The 18,876-nt window shown below is 23.7% G+C and overlaps 2 protein-coding genes across 3 annotated transcripts; both read right to left on the bottom strand.

The window, feature by feature from the left end:
- Window positions 1-5,351: 5,351 nt before the first annotated feature.
- On the bottom strand, window positions 5,352-8,125 carry LOC126907044 (protein takeout-like). Its single transcript, XM_050688047.1, has 6 exons — window positions 7,944-8,125; window positions 7,144-7,236; window positions 6,935-7,088; window positions 6,717-6,853; window positions 6,461-6,610; window positions 5,352-5,718 (listed from the first exon to the last, which is right to left on the bottom strand). Exons 1-6 carry the CDS (start codon window positions 8,014-8,016, stop codon window positions 5,567-5,569), a joined length of 759 nt encoding a protein of 252 aa, XP_050544004.1. The 5' UTR covers window positions 8,017-8,125; the 3' UTR covers window positions 5,352-5,566.
- A 2,424-nt stretch (window positions 8,126-10,549) lies between these two features.
- LOC126907043 (protein takeout-like) lies at window positions 10,550-14,459 on the bottom strand. 2 transcript variants are annotated; one of them, XM_050688045.1, is made up of 6 exons: window positions 14,267-14,459; window positions 11,938-12,030; window positions 11,706-11,859; window positions 11,503-11,639; window positions 11,296-11,445; window positions 10,550-10,838 (listed from the first exon to the last, which is right to left on the bottom strand). In XM_050688045.1, the coding sequence occupies exons 1-6, from the start codon at window positions 14,346-14,348 to the stop codon at window positions 10,687-10,689; spliced, it is 768 nt and encodes a 255-aa protein (XP_050544002.1). In that variant the 5' UTR covers window positions 14,349-14,459; the 3' UTR covers window positions 10,550-10,686. The 2 variants fall into 2 exon arrangements, with proteins under 2 accessions (XP_050544002.1, XP_050544003.1); XM_050688046.1 differs by lacking the exon at window positions 14,267-14,459 and adding an exon at window positions 12,091-12,492.
- Window positions 14,460-18,876: the final 4,417 nt, after the last annotated feature.

Below are 18,876 nucleotides of genomic sequence, written 5' to 3'. Positions count from 1 at the left end.
TTCTATATTATTTTTAAGTATATCTTGAATTTCGTCATATTGCCTTGTCGCACTCATATAATATACGAGTGCGACTTATATCACTACTACCACCATGGGCGCCCGCAGGGGGTATCAAGAGGGGGCGTTTGCACCCCCCCCTGGTCTTTGGAAATACATTTTTAAAAATTATAACCAATCTGATTTAAATTTGTATGATCTGAAAATTTTTATTTAGTAATGACTCATAAATATATATAATAGTTATATATATATATTTTGCAATTTTCAGTTAATAAACACTTTATTTAATGTTACTTTTTGGTATTTAATTTTGTTTGCCCCCCCCCCTTGATAAATTTCCTGCGGGCGACCATGACTACCACATCACTATATTATAGTGATATGATAATACTGATATGCTACTCATTAGTTGTCTTTAATGCGTTACTTTGAAACAATTAAAGAAGTCTTATTTTAAGTTCGAGGCAAATTTTAAATTATCTAATGAGTAAAAAATTAAATTACTCATTTCAATTTGTAGTAAAAATATACTTAAAACATAATTATTTCAAAATAATAAATACAAATAAATTCATTGTAATATTACAAAGAAGGGTTTATTCAAAATATTCACTTTCAATAACTTTCTTAAAGTACTTTAACTATATTTTATAGAAAAATAATATACAGATTGATAATACTTTCAATATTATCAATCAGTTGAATTTTTACCATAATTTTAGTGTTCAGTGTTGATAATGGTAATTGTTTCTGTAATATGTATAGGCGATTTACTAATTTTTATTTCTTTTAATTTAAATATATTTTTAATTTTAAATAATTTCATTCATATGATTTTTATCTGTTTGTACGTTTTTAGATTTTACGTTTTAAAATTTAGATTTTAAGTGAAAATTAAGGCAGCAATAATCTGTTTCCATAACCAATAAATTATTTATCGTAGTAGTTAACAAGAAATCTTTTGTATTGAATTTCTTAAGTTATTTCTTAAACAATAAAAATTTGCTTTTACGACAGCATAGAAAAATAATAACTACTGTAGTTGAAACAGTGAAATAACAATAGAATATTGCACTAAAGTTACTTAACTTTAACATGTGTAATAGATGAACGATTGACCAAATAAAAAAATTGTAAATCAATAATGAAAAAATTATAGTAGAATATTATAATAATAGAAAATTAAAATAAAACATAATGGAATTTATATTTTTAATTATAAATTACTAGTCAATCCATATTATCAAAAATTGGAGAAGAGCAATATTTTTTATGAAAAGGCTGTGTGTTTTTTGATTTACAAAGTAGGAATATTTTAAAGATACTTTTTTAATTCATGATATCGTCGTTTATGAGCCATAACCTGAATGTTATGACGCTCATACATATACGTATAATTATTTTCTTTAGTGCCAAACAAATATAACACCAGATTATCAATTTATATAGAGGTATATTATATTTGAAGATTTCTATCAAAGTTAGAAAAAATTAATAAGTTCGCACGTATTGACAAGGCCAAATTAAAATAACTATACAGAGTGATTTATAGTAATCAATAAATATACCTTTATTGATAATTTTATTTTTCCAAGATATTTATGCAAAAGGGTTATGCTAGTTATCAAATGAAAATTTAAATACAAAAACGAATTGCATAATTGATTTAATGATAAACAACACATTTCGTAATTTAAATAAATTATAATAACAAATTATAATTTGCGAAAATAAATAAATGTACAGATAAATCTACTCGTAATTAAAACAATTAAAATTGTAATTGTTTTTGTGAAAATAAAAACTTTAATTAATCAAAATATGTCTTAAAGAATGTCTAAAAATTAATGACAATCGTGAAATTGCCCCTTAAACTCAGAACTCTTCTTTATTTATATCTATTCATAAATATTTCTATTTCTATTTATATTTTGATTAATAATGAGGTCTATAAGGCATACATACATGTTTCTTTCTAAATTAAACCTATAATACATATTTAGAATAGTATTTCATGAATTTTACATATTACAGAATAGGATATGACTTGGAATTAAATTTATAAATATGTATATTTCCATATTACTTTTTCCTTATTAGCCATACTTAATAATATTTTTACAAACGTTTTAAAAGTGAAAATCTATCATTTCATGAATTTATTTTTTTTTTTCAAACAAAAAAACTGATATAATTTTGATTTCAAAATATTGCTAATCACTTACTTTTTTCAACAATATCATCTCAGAAATATGATTTTTTAAGATAGGTGTGTAAAATTAAAAATTCATTTATCAATATATTTTATAAACAATTCAAATTGCATCAGAGCTATTAAATTATTGAGATATAAACCTCTTTTAAGATATTCTAAAACCAAAAATATCTTTAAAATATTATATTTGTAAATATGTTATATTTGAAAAGAGTGAGTGATGAGTATCAGTACCCTGAAAAATATTCAACTAAAATTTATAATACCAAAATTATTGGCAAAAAAGATTTTTTTTATTATTTTTTGTAGGTTAATATTAAATAGAACTAGAAATAGTTGTATATAAATAGTTATAACTATTTAATCAATTCACTAGTTGACTTGTTAATAATCTAAATAACTAAACGATATGATTTTTCTTCAATTAGATATACAATGTTACTTGATATTCATTTATTCTAAAACCTGCTTTATGTTAACGTGACTAAAGTTGGACATTAATAAAAAATATTTGTGTATTAAATAAAATAATTGTATACAAGTTAAGCAGAAATACAAGCAATTAATTAGAGAAAATGGTCATTTTTGTGACAACTGATGTCATACAAATTTTATAAGTATTTAATTATTCAATGTCTTACAATATAATAATGTCAATAAAATTTATTGCAATAGCTAAATATTATATTTCTATTTAAAGTGTTTTAATAAATCCAACAATTTGCAATAAAAACAATTTATACTTAACAATTACAATCCGAAAACAATTCCTAAAAATAACTAATATATACAATGTATGTTATGTTTTTAATGTAAAATTCATAAGTTACATATAACTAATTTTACTTATACGTATTATTAAATAATATGAGGTATATCTATATAGTTCTGTATAGAAACGCCATATTTAAATCTGTAAAGTAAAGAACAAAATAGAAACTCTTTTAAAGTTAACTAAATTATTATTATTAATATATATATATATATTTAATGTGTTATAATAGTAAATATGTAATTATATATACAGAATGACTCACAAGGATGTGACAAATACATATTTTGATGTATTCTTTTTGACAACTTTATTTCTATATCACATAAAATGTATATTTTAGCTTTGATGTAAAACTGAGAAGGTATTAATTTTACCATGATGTGTTTTTTTTATTATTTTATTTTTTATAATAAAATTATTATATTTGAACTATTTTTTCTCAGATCTCATTGGACTGATTTATTTCTACATCTAAAGATCATAAATCGAATCTAACTGAAGAAATTACCTAAAATATCGAACAAATTTCATTAGTTCTCCTTAAATAGGGGTAATCCTACAAAAAATTACAATTTTTACGATCGGTAAATTTTTTTTATAAATTCCTTAGGTATATCCTTTTTATTTAGTTATTTTTTTGAAATATGACCCTGCTTACAGAGAAGGATAAAAAAAGCAACTCTTAAATGAAAATTTAACCTTATCAACTTGACTTATTGGCGTAGAACTGATGAAAAAATTATAAAATTTGATATGTATAATTTGTTACAAAAATTATTACACTTATGATTATTAGTTAATGTATTTTTATATATACTATATGCCTTATATTCTAAGAGAGTATCGAAAAATGCATACGTCTTATCATATGGTGTTTTTTTTTTTAATATTCATTGCCAAAGAAATTTGGATCCATAGATAGATACAAACATTATCATGTTCAAAAAAATCATATTTACTTGAAATTGTTAAATTTTTCTACGTAATTGATTAAAAATAATATGACGGGCTTGATCAATAATTTTGTTATGGGGATACCAAACAAAATATTTTGTGTGAGCAACAATACATTCATTTTTTTTTTTATTTGCTTTATTTTTTGTATTTTGATACGATTTACACGTACCGAGAGAGGCAATTTATCATCGTGCTACAGATTCTCATTTGACTTTAAAAATTAAATTTTATATTAATTCTAAAGAAAAAAAAATATATAACAAATAATCAGAGTTGTTTACATAGGGCATCTCTTGTATAAATTAATAAACTATCTAAAATAAAAAGAAATTTTTAATAGATTTTGTTGGAAAATATTAGATAATGCATTTGTCTAGTAATTACATAATTTGTTGCAAGTAGGAGTAAACTATACTTTTGGTTCATTTGGAATTACACGTCCCCTTTGGTGTATCAAAAGTACTCTTTAAAATAAAAGCACCGATAAGATAAACACTTTTAAAAAATTGTGTAAGAAACATAAAAACAAAAATAAAAATTTTTTACATTAAAACGCAAAAAAAGGCTATTTATTTATTGTAATAACTCTACTGTAAATTATCAGACATGATTATTTTTTTGTACCTATGTATAAAGCAGTTTCTATTGTAAAAAATCATGTTCAAAATTTGAATTTTCAATAATAGTAATTGATAATAATAAATTAATTATTATTTAAGTATAAAAATATAGCTGTATTGAAAGATTAAAAAAAAAATAGTACATATCTAATAAATGTCCTATTGTCTTCAATTTATACAACACAAATTTATCTACATGCACTAGTTATCCAAAAGTTGTCCAAAAATTAAACTACAAATATCATTTTCAACCTAGTANTCTTTGTCCAAAAATTAAACTACAAATATCATTTTCAACCTAGTATAGATATTTAAAAATATTTTTTAATCGTTCAATGTTGATTCTCCTGAAATTATCAAGCAAATTTTTCAGTTTTAATTTGTATTCTAGCAAACAACTAGAATAAAAATTTAAAGGGAGCTATTTGTATTGTAATCCATCTTAAATGTTTTTTATATAGTAATAAATATAATTATCTAATTTTTTCTCATTAATGAGATTTTAAATAGTTAAATACAGAAAAACACAATATAGTCACATGGTAATTTATCCAAATTATTTATTTCAATATTTGATGTGTAATAACGTGAATAAAATTTAACAATAACTTAGTATTAAATGGTAATGTATTTATTTGTTTTATTTAGAGTGTTTAAATAAATCTCATATTTTTCAACAAAAACTATTTAAATATAATTTGAAAATAATTAATTTTGAAAACATAAAAAATCAGCATGCAACTCAATATTAGTATAAAAATTAAAATTGCATGGATCTACTTATTGAAAATAAAATCAATTATAAAGTATTAGATAAAAAATAATTATTTAAAAATAGTTCTAATGATCAATATACATTATTAAAATATTCTATATTATTTTTATTTATATAAATCACAATTAAATTGTTCATGAAGTAAAGAATGATTAAATTCGTACACTTTCATAATTAAACTAAAAATTTGACATACAAAAATACCCATTTTTAATGTACATCTATTCGATAAACAAATCTTCCATCGATACGCGTCCAAAAAATTGATTAGTGTACTCAATTAAAACAAACACCAAAGCTTGTTCTAAAGCAGGTTGGAAGTCTTTCAATATATCTGGCCAATTTTCATTTAAAAAAACGTTCATGTTATCTCCTAAAATTTTATTAAAATTGGTATTAATTATGTTATTACAAATTATGTTTAAAGTCTGCCAATTTTACTATGAACAAATTATTATTAAGAAAAATTAACTAATGAAGTTTATTCATATGTATAAACCATTATAGATTTAGTTTTTAGGAAAAAATCATTTTTAGGAGTAGTTTCAAGTGGTGTAATTTTTAAAAGTGAAATTACCACCTATAAATATTTTTATTTCTAAAAGATGTATATAGAATTAGTTAAAGAAAAAATGCATTTACTGATTTAAAAAAGTAATGAATCCATTATATTAATTTCCTTATAAAACTTTAGTAGGCATTTTTATATCTACTAATTCTAATTTAAACAAGTTAAATTATTATTAATAATCAGAGTTAATAAAAGAAATAACGAACAAAAAACTACAATTAAATTTTTGTCATAAAAATATACTATATTATCATAAGCCAAAAAACGATATATTATATGACTTTTTGACTTATGAACTTGTTTTCTTAGGTATCATAACATATAGATTCGACACATAATTAAATACACGACTCATCTCAAAATTTCAAATATTGTTATATTTTTATATTCTTAAGATTTTATATTTTCCGTAAATAAAACATAAAATCTGTAAAAAAAGTTACTGTCATTTAACCATTATACTTATATAGATATAAAAAGTTAAAAGTAGTTTTTAAATACACTTACAAGTTATCATAATATTATTAAAAGGATATCAACATACCTAGTGCTTTATTTCCATTAAACAAGTTTTCAAATTTCATGGTCAATTTTTGAGTCGTAAAAGTCCATGATACACTTTCAGGTTTTAAATAAGTTTTTTTATTCTTAACTGTTTTTTTTAAATGAAAATTTATTGATGCTTTAATGTTTTCTAAATAAATATTAAAAGATTATTAATACAAGCTATGCTTTTTGGGAGTGGCCACCTTGTATTTATATTTTATAACTTTTCATATAACTAATTATTTTTTCATTACCTAATTTCATATGAAATGGACCGTTTCCCACGATTGGTAAAATTAATACTTTTCCACTGATATCGTACAATCCTTCAAGCAACAAAGGATCTTTTATCAGCAAGTTAATTGAAGCATTTAAGTTTTTTATATCAGCCCTAAATAATTAATTAATAACCGGTTAAATCATTTCAGAATTTACTGTCATAATAAAGTAATCAAATATTCAATTCAGATACTTGAAATCTGTTATTTCAGTTTTAGAAAATAGGTTCTTAGCTTGTACATCTTTAACTTTTAAATTAATTTGTACCGTATGACTATTATCTTGTTTTATCTCAATTGATGATATTTTAATTGGATCAAAAGGGAATAAATTAAGACTAGGAACTCCTAAAAATAAAAAAGTTCATGTTAAAATTAACTTAAAATTTTTTTTTTAAATCACCTTTAGCTATGAACGGTAAAGCTTCAGTAAGTGCATTTTTAAGACAAGTGTTTATTGCTGGATCACTCAATTTACACCGTTTATAACTTTGAACTGAAATGAAAAATTCTTTAAATATTACGTATTTAATAAATGAAAAAATATAAGATTTAAATAAAATATCAATGCTATTTTAGCTATTATTTATAAATCTTTAAAATTATATTTGACGTCAAATCAAATATCAAATAATAAAGTTTTAAAAGCTTTAAAAAAATTTGTTATAGTCATTTTTTAAAAAATATCAATTTTCTATTGACGCACATAACTAAACAAAATGAATTGATAAATGTGCATTGTTAAGATTTAATAGACAGCTACAATAATAATAATAATAATCCTTAACACATAATCCCTTGTACTCTTCAACACATTACTCAAACACTGATTATTAGACACTACCATATATTTTTTGTAAAAAAATGAGTTGGAGCATATTTATCAAAAGTTATCTAAAGCAACAACCAAATAGTTAAAAATATTTTACGAGACACAAAATCAAGTTTTGTGTTATATTAAACCATAGAAATCATGATGAGTTATTTTTAAAATAAGTTAATTTTTTATGTTATTACTTTATGGCATTTATATTATTAACGTCTGTTTTTTGTATCTTTGCTTAAAACAGCATTATTATGTAAATTGAAGTTTCCAACACAGTCAGCGTATCTAGGTATTGTATCAATGCATCTAACTAAAGTAATAACTATCAAATTACAGTATATTTTATACTTTGAAAACAGAAAAACAATGAAACTCACATAAAGTATTAGGTTTGGCGATTGAACCGGAAACAAGTACCATCAAATATAATTGAATAAAACTGAAATACATATTTCTAACTTTAATCTTATAGTAATGTGAACAATCTATTTTTTTTAAATTGAAACAACTTCTTTAAGACTTGTTTATTTATTATGATTATTTGCTACATCATTAAATCTCGCTAAGTTTTTATACTCGGTATTCCATCCCCTCCGAGTATAAAACGTTGAAGAATAGTTATTATATAACATTTATATACTAACTAATTAATTATTCGTATAATTACATATATGTTTCCAGCATAATTTTTTTTTTAACTCAATGAAATCTAGAAAAAAGGAAGGTAGTGTTTTTGCGTATAAAATTAGTGTTAACGATTTAAAATTATATTTATAATATTTACTTTATTTTTCCTAAAAAATAATTTTTTCTAATTATAACCTTGAAGCAATTGCTACAAGGTTAATTTAACTAATGCTATTAATAGTTTTAGTTATGATATACACGTATTAAATTAATAAATATATATCAATATTTAGTTAGAAAAGAACAGAAACTGGATTTTTAGGGCTATGTAAATAAAAATCAACTAAATTAAACGTAACTATATTAAAATATTATTGAAAGTGCGTTAATATAGTTTTTATTAAATAATATGCAAGCACGTCGGTGGTGACGGTTGACCCGAATACAGTGTTACCAGAAAAAATGAACTAAAAATATTCATACAATTTTTAAATTATCCGAAATGTCCGATAAAATGTTTTTATTACTTCCCTTGGTATATGGTATTCAGCCTCTTAATTTAATGACACTATTAACTTGATCGAAAGTAGTTTTATGAATTATTGTAACGAGAGCTAATAGTATTATTTTCTTGTTAGCAATACTACTAGTGCTCGCTATCGATAATTACAAGAACTAATATTTTAACTAATATAATTTTATAGGCAATATTAAATGTAGTTATAGACAACTAAAACTAAAAGTAATAATTTTTATTAAATTTCCGACAAAAGTCTGATTATTTTATAGTTCGACATTATCCGATCCATACAAAATGATACGACATTTGGCAATATTGCCGAACTAATTTCATAACACTTATACGGGAATACAATAAATGCCCGGAGAGTGTTGTTACACTATTTATTTGTGTTACTAGGGTAATTTAAGTAATTGTTTTAAATGTCCATAGTTAAAGGGCGCCAAATTATCGACACATTTTCACAATATAGTTTTTGACGTATTATTTTAAAATCATTCATTTATTGATATCACTGAACGCTTTTATCATTTATATAAAGTCAGAAAAATGATAAAAGAAAGTTTTATAGTAAAATAAACGAGTGCGTACCAAAAACCACACATTATTCTTTCCATACACCGAAAGAGCACTATATTCATACGTCAAAAGAACACTTTTCTGTCCTTTTGGTAAATGATAAAGAAGAAGGTGCAAATAAAATTTTTCTCACGCCATAAAATAATTTATATAAAACAACGTATATAGCTTTGCTAAATTTCTGGGGAACTAAATTGTAAACTAAGGAAGTTAAGCCCCCTAGTTTCTTCACTCGTCGCCTATGAAATCAATTCATATAATTTCATATAAATGAGTATGCGTGGCTGTACAGTGCACACTATATTGAGGAGGGAGGGGAGTGGGTTTGAAATCCTAACCTCCAAATACATTCTTGTAGGTAGTCAACAAGAAATTATATGCTGAAATCTAAACCAGACACTGATGTTTATACGACTAGGTAAGCTTTAAAAGTTATATAAGATAATGGTTTATTGTTTACAGTTTTTAAATCAGTAATTCGGACAGTTAATATTAAAGTTATTCAGTAGAGGCAAAATGCGGTCCAACAAGTTTATATAGATAAGAATCGGGGTGTAGTTTCTTTCAGAGTTTCAGTTTCACAGAGATTGTGGATTATTGATAACCCCTCAATATGAGTATTTTCTCTTTATAAATCGTTGACAAAAACTACATTCGGAAAAGTGTCAATTAAGTGCTTAGATCTAATAACAGCGTTATATGCAAAATTTTAAATTGCTGTAACTTGTAATTATTTTTGACCGAGATTTTTTTATTGCATATTCGTAATCAATGTAAAATCGAACAAATCGTCTGGGATCTAATTTGCAAATGTTCCTAAATTTTTTTTAGTTTATTCTGATATATAAATATATATATATATATATATATTTTTTTTTTTTTAATTGAAAACTCATTAAAATTGAAAACGTTGTATATTTTCGACTCATTTTAATATAAATAAATTTTATTAAAAATATTTTATCATCTTTTTATAGAATATTTAAACATCTCGACGATCTTCAGTTTAAACTTTTTAAAATAATTTAATAGAGCAAATGCTTTTAAATTGTTTGGTTATAAAACATTAAGAATTTATTCGAAATCGACCATAAGCCAACCAATGAATGCTACTCTGCAACTATTAAGGTAAGCTTAATTCCATTTCTCAGATTTTTTCGTGCAACTCAGATGTGATATATCACAGAAGAAAGCACCTAGCTATGATTTCATTTCAATTGAGAGGGTCCTAACAAACACTTTATCTTTTCCACACAATGATATTAAGTCCTTCTATTTATTTTGAAGTCCTTAAATAATTTTTTATATTATAATGTTACAAAATATAATTTATGATACTATTTTCATGAAATAAATTATTAATCCATAAAAATACATTCAATTAATAAATAAATCTATTCAATAAATAGTTCTTCCATTGACACCCGTCCAAAAAATTGACTAGTATACTCAAAAAGTGCCGAAACCAAAACTTGTTCTAAGGCAGGTTGAAAATCTTTTCCTAGCTCCGGCCAATTTTCATTCATAAAAACGTTCATGTTATCTCCTAAAATATTTCAAAAAATTATATATTTTTAAAGTTTATTAAGGTCCTTATTTTTAAATATATATTGCTTAAAAATGGCGGTTATAACTAGTTTTAAAGGAAGTAATCATAGAAAAGAATTGGAAAACTCATATCCTTATCTGAAATTTTTGAAAAAATGAACATTATAGTCCAAGCGAAGCATGGAAAATGTTCTGAAATTACGCAAAAGTTTAATACTTTATAGACCTGCGTAAACATTCTCAACCATATATTTGAAGTAGAATAAATATTTTCATTATTTATATAATGAGATGTGTATATGATAGTTGTCGTATCTTTGACACATCGATGAAGCTTATTGAAATATTAAAAAAATATAAAGACCAAATGAGGTTGATCGCCTATCCCTTGCCTTCCCCTTACAACCGCCACTTCTTATTACATACAAGGAAGTATATTCAAATGGGCAACATACCAAGTGCTTTATTTCCATTAAACAGGTTATCCATCTTTATAGACAATTTTTTATTAGAATAATTCCATGATATGTTTTCAGGTTTTAAGTACTCTTTTTTATTTTTAACAATTTTTTTCATATAGAGTTTAATATAGGCATTTATATCCTCTAAAAAATATTATATTCATTTTTTTACTGCATTCATCTTATAAAATATTTAATTACCAATTTTTAAGCTAAATGGACCGTTTCCCACGATCGGTAAAGCTAATATTTTTCCATTGACATAGTATGTACCTTTTTGCAACACAGGTCCTTTCATAAATAAAGATATAGAAGCACTCAAATTCTTTACATCAACCCTAAATAAGTACGATATGAATAACATAATTTTAACACTTCCTAATAACATAATAAAATATAATTACTTAAAATCCGTTATTTCAGTCGAGGACAACATATTTATGGTTTCTACGTCTTTAACCTTCAAATTAACTTGAACAGCGCGATTGTTATCGTGGTTAATTTCTATTAATGATATTTTCATTGGATCATAAGGAAATAATTTAAGACTTGGAACTCCTATAAATATTACCATTGAAATTTAGGAATAATATTATTTTAAAAATTATAAATATTATAATTATACAAATTTATTACCTTTCGCCATATACGGAAATGATTTGGTAAGTGCATTTTTAAGACAAGAGTTTATCGCTGGGTCGCTCAGATTACACCTCTCATAATTATTAACTAAAATTAATTATTCTTTATAAATTAAGTTTATAACAAAATAAAAAAAAATTAAATTACACAGCTCAACAAAATTTGAGTCATGTTTTGTTTTAGTGAATTTTTTAATGATTCCTATAGGATTTTTGACGTCGATTCTGAGTATGCATTAGTTTTGCTTTACCTAAAATATTTCAGCCGTAATTTTAGCATTTGTAAAATTAATGTTTTTACACAAAAATGTGGGTCTAAAAAAATGTTGTACATTTTTTTTAAAATCCTCCAGATAAATTTTCAATAATTTGGTCAAAATTTCATCCTATCAAGTTTTACCATTGTTATGAACTTCTAAAGCTGAACTTTATAATTATTTTCAAAAAAAATAAAGCTGTAATTTTTTTTCTCTATAACATTATTATTTTTCAAGCTTGTGATGCGATTCTTTATAATTTTTTTTTTATTTAAATTTTCATAATGCTCGTAATAAAACGTCTGCATTTTTTAAACCTATAACAAATTAAATCATTTAAAATATTATTTAAGATTAAAAAAGAAAAACGTTCTGACGACTATTATATTTTCAATTTTTTGTAAACGATAACATAAGACGATTCAGTTTTGCTCTAGTGGTGTTAATTACTGTAAAATTTCAACCTATACTTGAGTTTACTAATCTGAATCCCCACAATACTGAGTAATTTTTGTTAAGTAACAATTTCTCATTTTGGATTTAATATATTCAAAAACTAACTAATTATTTCATTGAAACACTTTAACATTACATGTTAGACGCCTAATAAACACTATTTTAAAGTAATAATTTAAATAGGAAATAATTGAATAAATTCAAATGGAAATTATATTCTCTTTTGTGCTGTTGAAAAAATTATAATTATTATTATTTTTTAATTCACCTACAATGCGTTAGAAAATCTAGTGTTTATATACTAGAGTATACAATTTTTTAGTGAGAATAGTTAACATTATCGGTCAAATGATTTTCCATGGAAGGGGGATGAAAAATCTTTATGATAAATATTAACATGGTAGTTGTGCTACCATCCCCTAAAGCCTTTTTATTAATAATTAATAATTATTAATAACATCAAGATGTTATTAATAATTAATAATTATTAATAACATCAAGATGTTATTAAGGGCTATTCGATATGCATAAATGTCTTTCTTTTTACTAAGTTTATTTCAAATCTTTAATTTATTTTAATTTAGTACCTCGTTGAATTTACATACGTATAAATAATATTCAAGATCTAACATATAATTTCATAAATTCGTAGGATTAATCATTTTTTCATATTAATTCTGCTCAATAACTCAAATGTAATTATTATGTATAAAGTTTTCAAAATATAGAATACATTTAATACAAATTGTACAAAAAAGTAAAAAGTTATATCAATGGGGATTTATTTCCCTAATCTCTTACCACTTGACAGCTACAGATAGTTAGATCTTGAACTCTATTTTATTTTTTTAAGGAGAGGTATCTAATAGAAATTTAACTAAAAAAAACCAATACAGAGTTCCAGCATAGATTAATATTTGACAGTGATTCATATGACAATCATAAAACTCATCGATTCGATTATTAATATAAAAAGACTTAAACATTTTTTTTTTATTATTATTAAATTAGCAGGGTTTTTTTTTCAATTTCGAGCTCTTTTGTCGTATTTATAACAAAATTGATCCAGTGAGAATGTTTACGTAAAAAAAAAAAAACGCCATGGTAATTTCAATATCTTATGAGCTTTACAACGAAATTAATAAAAGGTCTTCAAAATTCGTATGTAATTTGCCATCTTAAAGTCAAGAAAGTTTCAAATTTAACAATTATAATTTATAGTATTGTATAAAAGTAATTGGTTATTAAATAGTACAGAGTTGTTTATTCTAATTATATTATTATAATATGTCAAAGAAAAATATATAGAGGGGGGCAAACCTCGTTTAAAAGGTACAATAAAAATATTCAAAATAGCTATTATGAGAAAACTATCAAAAACTTTACATTTATATTAAACATTTATAAATCTTGAAGAACTTGTAAAATTAATTATTAACATATACTTATTGATTTTTACCGTTTCCTCATCGAAAATAAAGCATTGAATGAATTTTTAGTATAATGAAAAAAAAAATTAAAAATTTAGTTATCCCAAAGTAATAAATGAGCTAACTATAATAGTTATTAAACTACTATAAAAATTTAATGCGGAAAATAGAAGATACTTACATACACTAGAGGTTTTTGGTGATATAGCAATTGAACCGGAAACAAAAAGGATAAAAAATAATTCAATGCAGCTAAAATACATTTTTTACTTGTAAGAAAATAATTTGTAGAAAATATATTTCTATGTTTAAATAAATTATTATAACTAAACGAGAACTGGTTTTTCCGCAAGAATATTTTTTAGTAAGCTGTTGTGTACCTTGCTTGAGTTTTTATACATAACTAACACTACTATCCCCACCCTCATTACTTTAAATTCAAAATACATAATTTAAAGTATTGTCAGGTTTTTGATGAAATGTATTAATTTATTTAGTATCCATTGATAAATATTAACAGAATGTTATTTCTAACATTTTATAGCACAGATCACTTGTGCAAAAGCTATTTTATAGTTTGATACGAGTTAAATAAATTAATGACTTGTGTTAAATTGATTGTGATCAAAGAAAATTTATTTTAGGCAATATATTAACATTATATTCATAAAACAGCACAAATCATTTTTTAACAAAAAAGAGAGCTTAAATTCCAATTACTTTTAGTTATACACTTTAATGCTTGTTTTATATGTTACCAAGGTAACATATGTGTTGAACATTTTTCAAAAATGCAACGACACAACAAAAGGAAGACTAGAAGTTAGCTCTCATTTAGTGAATATGTACCCAAATAAATTAGAAAAGTATGTTAATTATTATACAAAAATATATATTAAATCTGGTTAAAAATATATTTAGACTCCTTAAAAATTTATATTAGTTGCGCCAATGACGATAAATAGGCAGTACAAAAATTATTTACATAAAAACATAAATAAACTAGGTACAATTTTATTAAAAATTTAATTATTAGCTTTGAAATATGGGGAAAAAAATGTTTAACATAACTTACGGAAAAGTATATTATAAGTTATAATCAGTTAAAAATTTAAGTGGGGGTAGGTGATGCGAATGACTTGCTTTATAATTTATTGCTAACGTTTGCACCACATGCCCATTCTTAATTTTTTAATATCTTTAGCACACTGAATACTTGTACAAGAGTTACTATCGACCAGTCAATATTAATAAGAAAAATGACACCAATTAAAATATTGATTTTTTAAATTCTTAATAAGAATTTATGTTGGTTTTAAAAAAAGGTCTATAAGCTATATATTATTTTCTCGCAAAATATTTCAAAATTCCTGCAATTTTTGAAGCATAATTGATTACAGTAGTTAATTTAAAAGTATACAGTGGAATTTAATTAACCACAATTCTTTTATATGCGTCATCAATGTTCAAAGACACATCCCAACCATAAATCATGACTGGCTGATTATGGATTGGATACCGTTAAACTTTGATGATGGTTAATCGAAATTCCACTATACTTTTAAATTATATTATTTTACAAAGTAGTAAATTGGCATGCAAAATAAAAAAATTCCTATATTTTTCTTACACTAATACTAATACTAGAGAAAAAATATATTTATATAATAAATGGTCTTAATTAATGAAAGTATTAATATTTTTCATACTCAATTCTGATGTTTGTTATAAGCACTACTTTTATGATATACAATTTTAGATTCGATGCGAAGCTGAGAAGGTATTGGTTTTACTAAGATGTGTTTTTTATTTTTTTTGTGTCTTACCACTTTTTCTCAGCTCTCACCGAACCGATTTCTTTCNTTTTTTTTTTTGTGTCTGTTACCACTTTTTCTCAGCTCTCACCGAACCGATTTCTTTCAATGATACGTCAAAAGATCACAAATCGTATCTAGTCGAAGACATTACCCTCAAAAATTGAAAAAAATTCCCTCGTTCCCCGTAAATGAGGGAAACCTCTGAAAAAATTACAAATTTAACAATCGCTAATTTTCGAAATTTTCGAAATTTTTTTTACTAAAAACTGCCGCAACTTTTTTAAAAATAAACATATCAATATTATTCTTTTTTTTATAGATGCATGATGTCATTACCTATCATTTGGTATATTTTTTTTATAAATCTGACTTTTTACCAGTTCACAGGGGGGATTTAAAATGACAATTTTTTTACAAAAAATTAATTTTTTCAACTTAACTTTGGAAAGTGTTCCAGAAGATCTGACACTTTTATATATATCTAAAATTAAAGCTTAAATAATATACTTTATAATGGTAAAAAAAAATTTCGGACTTTATTTTGTCTTCACGGTGAAAATGGCTACCAAATGCTATTATTGTGTGAAAATTCTCAATTTTATTTTTTACATTTTTAACTTTATTATGCTATAACTTTTTGAAAAATGTATGGATCATTACAATTTTTTTATGAGAAGTAGTATTTATATAGATCTTTCATTCGACATACTTTTTTTTTTAAATCGGACCATTTCCCTTAATACAGGGGGGATTCAAAACATAAAAATGCATATAGAAAGTAGAACTTTTTCAACTTAACTTTTGAAAGTGTTCCGGAAGGTCTGACACTTTTATATATATCTTAAATTAAAGCTTAAATAATATACTTTATAATGGTAAAAAAAAATTTCGGACTTTATTTTGTCTTCACGGTGAAAATGGCTACCAAATGCTATTATTGTGTGAAAATTCTCAATTTTATTTTTTACATTTTTAACTTTATAATGCTATAATTTATTGAAAAGTGTATTGATCAATGTAATTTTTTTATGGGAAATACCATTTTTTAATAATCCTTTTTTCATTCGTCATACTTTATCTTAATCAGGATATTAATAAGGAACTAGCAGTTTGTGAAGCTTTTGGAATAATCCACCAATTATTTAAAATTAAACACTATCTAAAGATTGGCATCGAAGCGTTTTTTTTTTATAGTGATTTTATCACTGTCAGATATCATTATACTTGATCCAACTATGCCACGTCACCACTGTGCCGCGACCCCACTGTGCTGGGTTTTTTTTTTTTTTTTTATTTCTCATGTATGTAATTTTGAAGTTATAGACTTTTTTTAAATACATATATTTAAAAAAAAAGAGTAACATATGTGTTTCCTCTAGTTTTAGTGATTACAAAATAGTCAGACAAGGTTGAAATTGCTAACTGCCCCTATATAAACTTCTTCCGTGAATAGAGAAATTTATACTATGCAAGATGATTCACATTTAATTTATTTAAATTTCAATATTCGTATAATACTAATAAATGCAAAAATCTCACCTAAAAATGTATGTATTAAAAAAATAATAACTTTATTTAGTTATTTTATAGTTTTATTTTTTTTAATGTAAGAAACCAAATTCCTACCTCTTTTATATATTTACTTAATATAATTTAAAATAATACTTATTATAATGATTTACACCAATCATTTAAATAATACTAAGTAACTGTAAACAAAAATACAAAAAATAGCAATTTTTGTGTGATTAAGGGGCTTTTTAGATATTAAAGATAAATTACGAAAATTTTTTTTTTAACTTTTAGTACATTAGGTAAGATTTAATTTAAGTTTAAGAAACGCAGGATTTTTAAAACCTGTTCAAATATTATGTTGAAAAAGTTCTACTTTTTATACGTATACCTTTTCAAGTTTGGAACCCCACTTGCGTAATCGAAAGTACTCAGATTAAAAAAATAAAGTATTTCGAATAAAAAAAAATATATTAGGTAGGGGTGACTGGGCAGATTTGAATGGAAATTACATTTTGATTTTTAATTTTTTTTGCATTTAATTTGAAGTATAATGGTCCTGTTAGATTCTCATAATATTTTAACATCACACTGTAACTATTAAAAATCTATATCATAGAATAATAGTTTATTCTAAAATGTTAAATACAAGTTACTTTTTATTCAAATGTGCCCCATGGTAGGGGTACATGTGAATCCATGCGGGGCACATTTGAATGAGTCAATATATTGAAAAATTAACACATATAAAATTACCAATAAGTAAAAGTATATTATTTTAATACATTTTCTTAGTAGGTACTTATATAATATAAAACAATAGTTTCTCTAGAAAAATTAAAGGTATTTACCTACCTACTTGTAAACAGAAAATTAACAAATCTCTAATATCTTATAGATTCTTATAAATTCAACATTTACTGTCCTTTTTTTGACATAATTTCTAACTATTTTCTTAAAATAAAATACATTTTATGAGATCATTATAATGTTAAAAACCAATTAGTACATGTTTCAACAAAATTATCAAAAATTGTACAATGAAATACATCACATTCCATAATATTCCATTTAAAAAAATATAATATTTTAATTCAGTATGTTTTCTTAAATACTTACTGAATGTTTTTCTTTTTTTTTCAAACTCTTATTAAGATAGTAATAAAACGGTAACAAAAAATTCAAAAACACAGTTTTATTTATAGTTATGAAAATATTAATAACAGATAGCTGATGAACATCATATATTGGGTACAGTATGACTAACCTTCTGTATTTTACTTGAATTTACTTTATCCACTACAGCTAATTTTATTTAATCAATTCAAATCTACCCCGTATTCAAATGTGCCCCAATCTCCCCTACTTAAAAATCTAAAAATACATCATAGTAAAATTAATACCTTCTCAGCTACGCATTGAAGCTAAAATTTGTTGACGTCCATTAATTTTTTAAATGATA

This window comes from Daktulosphaira vitifoliae, unplaced genomic scaffold, assembly GCF_025091365.1.
Source record: "Daktulosphaira vitifoliae isolate Bord-2020 unplaced genomic scaffold, ASM2509136v1 Scaffold_5, whole genome shotgun sequence".
Taxonomy (NCBI): domain Eukaryota; kingdom Metazoa; phylum Arthropoda; class Insecta; order Hemiptera; family Phylloxeridae; genus Daktulosphaira; species Daktulosphaira vitifoliae.
The sequence above is the reverse complement of the archived record's forward strand: the minus strand, read 5'-3'. Positions and strand labels throughout refer to the sequence as shown.

What these genes read in the sequence shown, in the direction of transcription:
- LOC126907044 (XM_050688047.1), bottom strand. Translation starts at nt 8,016, where the DNA reads ATGTATTTCAGTTTTATTCAATTATATTTGATGGTACTTGTTTCCGGT. An exon ending in CGCCAAACCTAATACTTTAT is followed by an intron (nt 7,237 to 7,943) that starts GTGAGTTTCATT and finishes TTTTCATTTCAG; the next exon opens with TTCAAAGTTATAAACGGTGT. An exon ending in TAATGGAAATAAAGCACTAG is followed by an intron (nt 5,719 to 6,460) that starts GTATGTTGATAT and finishes ATAAAATTTTAG; the next exon opens with GAGATAACATGAACGTTTTT.
- LOC126907043 (XM_050688045.1), bottom strand. Translation starts at nt 14,348, where the DNA reads ATGTATTTTAGCTGCATTGAATTATTTTTTATCCTTTTTGTTTCCGGT. An exon ending in ATTTCCGTATATGGCGAAAG is followed by an intron (nt 11,860 to 11,937) that starts GTAATAAATTTG and finishes TAATATTTATAG; the next exon opens with GAGTTCCAAGTCTTAAATTA. An exon ending in ACTGAAATAACGGATTTTAA is followed by an intron (nt 11,640 to 11,705) that starts GTAATTATATTT and finishes GTACTTATTTAG; the next exon opens with GGTTGATGTAAAGAATTTGA.